The sequence below is a fragment of the Nicotiana sylvestris genome, chromosome 7, assembly GCF_000393655.2.
Source record: "Nicotiana sylvestris chromosome 7, ASM39365v2, whole genome shotgun sequence".
In the NCBI taxonomy this organism is placed as follows: Eukaryota; Viridiplantae; Streptophyta; class Magnoliopsida; order Solanales; family Solanaceae; genus Nicotiana; species Nicotiana sylvestris.
In genome coordinates, this window is record NC_091063.1 from 2,436,610 (window position 1) to 2,444,839 (window position 8,230).

Below are 8,230 nucleotides of genomic sequence, written 5' to 3' on the forward strand. Positions count from 1 at the left end.
TTATAAATGTAAAAGTTAAACTCTATTTGTTATCAATTGGTTGTCCATTGAGTTATCCATTATCCAAGCGGATAATATGGTTCTTATCCATATTTGATATGTATTTAAAAAGTTTATTATCCAACTTATTTTTTAATTAAAATATGACTGTTTTCTTTTAATCATTTTGTCAGCACTAGTTTGGTCTATGTTTAGTGCGCTAGCTTGTGGGAAAGCCTGTTCCAACTCTAAATTTTTGTTAAGAAACCATGTAATTTACAATTAATTCTTTTTTAAAATGTAGGATTAAATGTTTATTCTAAAAAAATGTAATAGTCCATGCGTCCTCCAATTAGAAATTTGTCGCTAGAAAAAGAAAAAGGTTGCGTATGATCTTCTTTGTTTTCCCTCTCTCGACTTATAGATTATAGTCAAATTATTTATAGCATAAATGCTTGTGAATGATAAATTTCTCAATTTTTTTGTCATGATTAACAAATAAATTGTATAGGGAAGAATTAGTAGATATGCTTAACCGCAAACGGGAATGGGGTAGGATTATAAAGTTAATAGTAATTAATAGTAATATGATGATGGAGCCAAATGTCATATCATAAGCTCATCTCATAAAGGGCTTGGCAATTGTGCATCATTAAACAACAAGGGTTCATTTGAGCACAACTAAAAAGAGTTACTTATGCTGGATTAGGACATTTCACAATAGGACAAGTTCGTTAATATATATCACATTCAGTATCCTTAAATAAATGAAAAAATAGTTTTCTTCTTATTTCACGTGTAAAGCATTTTTGATGGTACAACCCAAGCAACTAGACGTACAACTAACACACGCTCGACCAGTATCGACTATATGAATCATCATTGATTAATTGTTCATGTTGTGTTATTTAAGCTTGTGTTAGTCCAATATGACCAAAAGAATAATTTGTTTTACGTACATTATATAAAGTCGTATGTAGATTTTTAACTCAGCATGATGAAAATCAGATAACGGGTATAAACAAGCTAGAATTTATGTAAAATAATTACCATAGATAAAGTAAGTCGGTGAAGCTCCATAAATTGACAATTTTTCACATGTGGTAAGCTATAGTTTGAATAGCCCAATAAGGTCTAGAACCATAAAAAATCTATATCTGATAGGATTTTGTACTTTGTAACAACAATTACATTAGTAAAAGAAAAGAAAAACTTTCACCACACAACCTCAAGAAAGTCAGCTCTTTTCACTCTTTAAATTCCAACAATTACTGGAGTCTTGATTTTCACTAAGCGAAGAGTTGTATATTTTCCAACAATAATTTAATCTTAACCTACCAGCTGCCAGACATGAGAACCATACAGTTGCACCATTATAATGCATTGACCTTTTCCTATTCCAAATCTTACTGCTTTTTCATTCTTTTGACCTTTACATCAACGTAAACTTAGGTATCTTTCCTTTTCTCAAGGAAAAATACGTAACTTAGACATTTAAACTTGTCCAAGAAAATTATTAAAAAAGATTTTGAAAGTTTTGTTTTCAATTTGAAACACAAATTATAGAAATCAAAAACAAAACCATTATGATGCTATCAGAGTTGGTTCGGAAACAAAGGAGAGGAAAATTTTGGTTCTTGACCGGAGTCCGAAAATCGCCGGCGGATTTCACTCTTTTGAATCTAACTGGTTGTGGTGTAATGCATTCGTACCAGGTTGTGTGCAGGTTCTAAACCTGTTTTATGGCCTCTCGCACTGGATTACTTATTTCAACTGTGTAATATATTAGGTGTGCAGAAATGGCTTTTCTTAATCTAAGAGGATCAAATTACCAAACTAATCTTGTGTAGTCAGAAGGAAAGTCCTGCATCTGACTTTGGTAATTCTGCCCTTCAACTAATCCATCATTGCATTTCACTTTGTTCACACTCCATTTTTCATCTGTCACAACAAGAACCAACACATGAACAACTAGTTGAATACACACACCAGAACAAGGTATAGTGACTACAGTTTGCACTTCAGATACTGCGTTTACTCGTTGAACAACCTCCTCATCATCCATCGTAGGTAACTGATTCCTCTTTTGCAGTCCAACTACACCTTTCAATTCTTGCTGAAAGATAGTACCTTTTTTTTTGTTTGTGGGATGATGAATTCTGATTCAATCTCCCTCCTACCATCAAGCAACAAGCCAATGGCAATACCCACAAAGGAGGAGGAAGAAGAAGAACCACCAATTTCCACCACTTCTTTGCTTTCTTTTGACACAGATTCTTCTTCTCCATCTACTCCTCCTAAACCCCCTTTGACAACACTAATTTTCACAGTTCTAATTCTTGTCACTTGTATAGCTCTCTCAGCAGCATTTGCCTTTGGTTTCCTCTTCTTTTCCTCCTCCTCTTCACATCCTTCTCTATCCATTTCTGATGATGTATCAGTTAGGCCACTCAAAAAACTAAAACGTCCAGTTGTTCTCTTGGTTTCCTCAGATGGGTTTCGCTTTGGGTATCAGTACAAGACAGTTACCCCTAATATCAATAGATTGATCAAGAATGGAACAGAAGCGGAATTGGGTTTAATACCTGTGTTCCCAACTTTGACTTTTCCTAATCATTATGCTATTGTTACTGGATTGTACCCTGCTTATCATGGTATTGTTAACAATTATTTTCTTGATCCCAATACTGGTGAAGCTTTTAGTATGAAGAGTTATGATCCCAAGTGGTGGCTCGGTGAGCCGCTTTGGGAAACTGTGGTCAATCATGGTCTTAAAGCTGCTACTTATTTCTGGCCTGGCTCTGAGGTTAATAAAGGAGGTTGGACTTGTCCTCAATCTCTCTGTGTGATATATAATGGTTCTGTTCCATTTGAAGAAAGAGTGGATACAGTTTTGAACTACTTTGACTTGCCAAGTGATGAAATTCCATCGTTTATGACGCTCTATTTTGGAGACCCTGATCATCAGGGTCACAAGGTTGGCCCAGATGATCCTCAAATTACTGAAGCCATTACAAGAGTTGATGGGATGATTGGGAGGTTGATCCGAGGTTTAGAGGAAAGAGGGGTTTTTGAGGATGTGAACATCATAATGGTGGGCGATCATGGTATGGTTGGTACTTGTGATAAAAAGTTAATCTTTTTAGAGGATTTGGCTCAGTGGATTGAAATCCCAAAGGATTGGATACAGTCATATAGTCCATTGCTTTCCATTCGTCCACCACCAAGTTACTCCGCCAAGGATGTGGTTACCAAGATGAACAAGGGCTTAAAGTCAGGGAAGGTTGAGAACGGTCAGTATTTGAAAGTGTATCTGAAGGAGGAGCTGCCTGCCCGGCTTCATTATTCAGCTAGCGACCGAATACCACCCATCATTGGATTGATTGATGAATCATTTAAGGTCGAGCAGAAGAGCTCAAAAAGGAAAGAGTGTGGTGGATCTCATGGGTATGACAATGCATTCTTCTCAATGAGGAGCATTTTCATTGCCCATGGTCCTCAGTTTGCCAGGGGCCGTAAAGTCCCATCTTTTGAGAACGTTCAGATTTACAACCTGATTACGACAATCCTTAATATACAAGGAGCACCCAACAATGGGACAACATCATTTCCAAAGACGATTCTTTTACCCAGCCACTAAGACCTTTTCTGAGAAAGCTAATTAGGGATGTGAGAGAATATCATCCATTTTTGTATGCTTCACTTAACAATTAGAAAGAAAGACTGTTAAAAGCTGATTTAAGGTGATGAACTACTGCTGAATAGAACACAAGTTCAGAGTAGGAAACAAAAAGTAAGATCCTTTTAGATGTTTTTTTCTTCCTCTGAATCTTCATTTACTTCTTTTAAGAACATTCTTTTTGGGGAATCTTAGTTCCCCATATATACATAAACAAGGTTGAGTATACTCCATGTTACATCAATGGAAACTCAGACCCAACGATGTGGAAAACGAAAGCCATTGAATTGAAGGGGCAGTTTGATTTTTTCGTGTGTTCCTATGGAGATATTGGCATTACTATGTGAAAATGGTGTATTACTGTTCAACTACTGCAAAATGGCTTGACACACACACACCATAAACATACAAGCAAATTGCATGTGAAGAATTTCTGTGAACCATATTTTACGAGGAGAACAATCTACTTAGATATTTCTTTTTTTTCTTTTCTTCTTTTTTAATATTTTGATAGTTGGTCTATGTTAAGGTTGCCTTTGGATGTTACTCGACCAACACTTCAACTCTCTGGTGTTTCGTCTTGCCTTTCTTGGAAGCTGTCTTCAGAAAAATCAGACAGAAACCAATTAGATTGGAAGAACTTTTGTGTTTTTATTGGGTTGCTGCTATGTTTCTAAGGACTTTTATAAGAGAATTCGAACTCTAAATTTTAGTTTAAGAAGTCAAAAAAATTACAATTATTTCCTTTTTAAGATGTAGGATTGAAAGATTATTTCAGATTCTTGTCAAATTGTCTTTGTCGCCATAATTATAGAGGCATTGCAACCCATAATGCTAGGAGGATTTAAGCACTTGAGATAGTTGTTTTCCATTTGTGTTTTAGAAGGCTTACTTCATTAATCTAATATGCTACTCATAATCTACTAGCTATCAGACATGACAGCCAAACACTTGCACCATTATAATGCATTGACCTTTATGACAATATTAGGTATCTATCATTTCTTAAAGCAACATATGACCTATCAATGGAGAAAAGAAGAAAAGATCTTCATGTAATCTCCAATCCTATCTTAGTTGCTTAATTTTTCTGCTAATATATGATATAAAAGCTTCACTAAGAATTACCAACTAGAATTAAGGTACTCAGTGTCCAACATTAACAGACACACAAAAACACTACAAATATAAAGGAGCATTTTTTCATATCCAAATCAAATGAAAACCACTATCAAACATCTAAGCGGAAAAATGTGCAATAACTATCGAATTCTATGAGTCGACAAACACTTGAAAGGTCCATCTTGCCAAAGAAACAACTTCTCTCTAGAAAGAAGAAAAAAAAACGAGAAGTAAAAATAGTTATCCACTAAAAGCAGGCTATTTTGGTTTGGAAATGCGTATAGAAACAACATCTTTGAGACCAGGTATGACATTACAAATTTCTCTAAAGAGTGCCACGGGGAAGGATAATCATGAAAACGGGATTCAACAGCAAATATAGAGAAATAAAGACACTTTCATGAAAATAAGAATGTGTTAATCACAATAATCACCGTCCAAGACTATTGCCTTGACAATGCGACACTAGGAAACATGCTCCAGCATCCTGTTGTTATAGTAGTAGGAACAACAAAAATGGTAGCACAAGCTAAATGTAAACCTAACCTATGATCAAGAGCACGGACTATGAAGTCAAAGTACCTAGTACCAATCACACATGGCAAACAGATATGTGGTATTTTTCACTGAACGAATTTAGATGAGTCCATTTCACTCTAAGTCCCAAAGAAAATGTTTAAAGTCTATCTAGTTATGAACTTTGCTGCTTCCATCATTTGCGGTTTCAATTTTATTAACTCATCAATCAAAAACAATGGATGGAACATCATATGAATAAAGGAGAAAGAAATCTTTCTCATTCTAGAGTGTTCCCAACCCCCACCCCAAAACCAAAAAAAGAAACGCCAAAATGCACAAAGGAAACGAGATGATAGATAACAAAATACATACCAAACATATGGAGTAAAAGATAGAATATGGATACTGATAACTTTTCATTTAGAAAAAAGATAGAATATGAATATGTTTAACAAATATATCGAAGGACATTCTTTTATCGATTCATTCTCTATCTACACAACAGCCACAATCTAGTAATTTAAAAATAGGCCAGCTATAAAAATAAAAGCTGCAACACCTAATAGACTAATTCCAGAAGCCAATAAAAGTGAAGTCATGCCACGAGGTACAAAGGTGCATCACCTTAAATCAACTATAACAATCTTTTTTTTCTCTAATTGCAGTGAAGCATACAAAAATCACATGATATTCTCTCACCTCGTAGCATGAAGAATCCATCCCTAATTAGCTTTGTCAAAAATGTCTCAGTGGCTGGGTAGAAGAATCGTCTTCGGAAATGATGTTGTCCCATTATTGGATGCTCCTTGTATATTAAGGATTGTGGTGACCAGGTTGTAAATCTGAACGTTCTCAAAAGATGGCACTTTACTGCCCCTGGCAAACCGAGGACCATGGGCAATGAAAATGGTCCTCATTGAGAAGAATGCATTGTCATACCCATGAGATCCACCACACTCTTTCCTTTTTGAGCTCTTCTGCTCGACCTTAAATGATTCATCAATCAACCCAATGATGGGTGGTATCCGATTGCTTGCAGAATAATGCAGCCGGGCAGGCAGCTCCTCCTTCAGATAGACTTTCAAATACTGACCATTCTGAACCTTCCCCGACTTTAAACCCTCATTCATCTTGGTAACCACATCCTTAGCGGAGTAACTTGGTGGGGGGCGAATGGAAAGCAATGGACTATATGATTGTATCCAATCCTTTGGAATTTCAATCCAGGGAGCCAAATCCTCCAAAAAGATTAACTTTTTATCACAAGTACCAACCATACCATGATCGCCAACCATTATAATGTTCACATCCTCAAAAAACCCTCTTTCTTCTAAACCTCGGATCAACCTCCCAATCATACCATCAACTCTTGCAACGGCTTCAGTGATTTGAGGATCATCTGGCCCAACCTTGTGACCCTGATGATCAGGGTCTTCAAAATAGAGTGTCATGAATGAAGGAATTTCATCAGTTGGCAAGTCAAAGTAGTTCAGAACAGTATCAACTCTTTCCTCAAATGGCACAGAACCATTATACCTCACACAGAGAGATTCAGGGCAAGTCCAACCTCCTTTAATCACCTCGGAGCCAGGCCAGAAATAAGTGGCAGCCTTAAGACCATGATTGACCACAGTCTCCCAAAGCGGCTCGCCGAGCCACCACTTGGGATCATGACTCCCCATAGTGAAAGCCTCTCCGGTGTTGGGATCAAGAAAGAAATTGTCTATAATACCATGATAAGCAGGGTATAAGCCAGTAACAATGGCGTAATGATTAGGAAAAGTCAAAGTTGGGAACACAGGAATTAAACCCAATTCGGCTTCTGTCCCATTCCTAATCAATCTATTGATATTTGGCACATCTGTTTTGTACTGATATCCAAAGCGAAACCCATCTGAGGAAATCAATAGAACAACTGGGCGTTTGAGTTTCTTGAGTGGCCGTGATACAACATTAGAAATGGGTTGAGAGGGATGTGAATAAGAGGAGGAAAAGAAGAGGAAACCAAAGGCAATAGCTGCAGAGAGAGCTATACAAGTAACAAGAATTAGAGCAGTGAAAATTACAGTAGTCAAAGAGGGTTTAGGACGAGTAAATGTGGAAGAAGAATCTGTGTCAAAAGAAAGCAAAGAGGTAGAAATTGGTGGGTCTTCTTCTTCCTCTTTTGTGGGTATTGCCATTGGCTTGTTGTTGCTTGATGCTATGAGGGAGACTGAATCGGAATTCATCATCCCACATAAAAAAAAAAAGGTACGATCTTTCGCCTTTCTGAGCTTAGAAAATTGCAACCAAAAACAAGAATTCAAAAGGGTATCAAGAGAATCAGTTACCTGAGATCGAACGACGAGATTGTGAACTACGTTTGTCTGCTGTGTATTCAACAGTTCAAGTTTTGGTTATTGTTATGGCAGATGGGAAATGGAGTGTGAAGGAAGTGAAATGGATTTATTAGTTGAAAGGGAGGCGTCGGAAGTAGAATTAATTAGCAAGTCAGATGCTGGACTTTCGTTAAGACTACGGAAGATCAGTTTGGTGCTTAAGATCAAAGAAAGCAATTTCTGCAGAATAATTGGGGAATTTCCTATGTGGATACCAGAATATTACTATTACCACTGTCTTAGTGAAGAGAAAAACTGTGTTTGACTATTAAGATTAACGCGATATACATAACAATAAATTATACAGTAAATTCACGTTAGTCGAAATTAGCATAACCCTTAATATTCATTTGGATTCACATTATTAGAAAAATTCAATAATTTGAGATCTCGACACTAAAAATATTCTATAACTTTTTTGATAAAGTAAGAGATATAATAAATGGCATCAAGAAGATGCAGAAATATAGATACAAAAGATTTGTTAGCTCTAGTACAAAGAGTCCTATACTAAGTGATTTTTTGGATGTTTTCACACAGATTAAGAAATTCA

The 8,230-nt window shown here is 36.4% G+C and overlaps 2 protein-coding genes across 2 annotated transcripts; one reads left to right on the forward strand and one right to left on the reverse strand.

The window, feature by feature from the left end:
* The first annotated feature begins 1,516 nt into the window (after positions 1 to 1,516).
* Positions 1,517 to 3,965, forward strand: LOC104233758 (uncharacterized). Its single transcript, XM_009787199.2, has one exon. The coding sequence runs from the start codon at positions 2,129 to 2,131 to the stop codon at positions 3,617 to 3,619; it is 1,491 nt and encodes a 496-aa protein (XP_009785501.1). The 5' UTR covers positions 1,517 to 2,128; the 3' UTR covers positions 3,620 to 3,965.
* Positions 3,966 to 5,698: 1,733 nt separating this feature from the next.
* LOC104233757 (uncharacterized) lies at positions 5,699 to 7,906 on the reverse strand. The gene has a single exon (XM_009787198.2). It carries the CDS (start codon positions 7,528 to 7,530, stop codon positions 6,046 to 6,048), a length of 1,485 nt encoding a protein of 494 aa, XP_009785500.1. The 5' UTR covers positions 7,531 to 7,906; the 3' UTR covers positions 5,699 to 6,045.
* Positions 7,907 to 8,230: the final 324 nt, after the last annotated feature.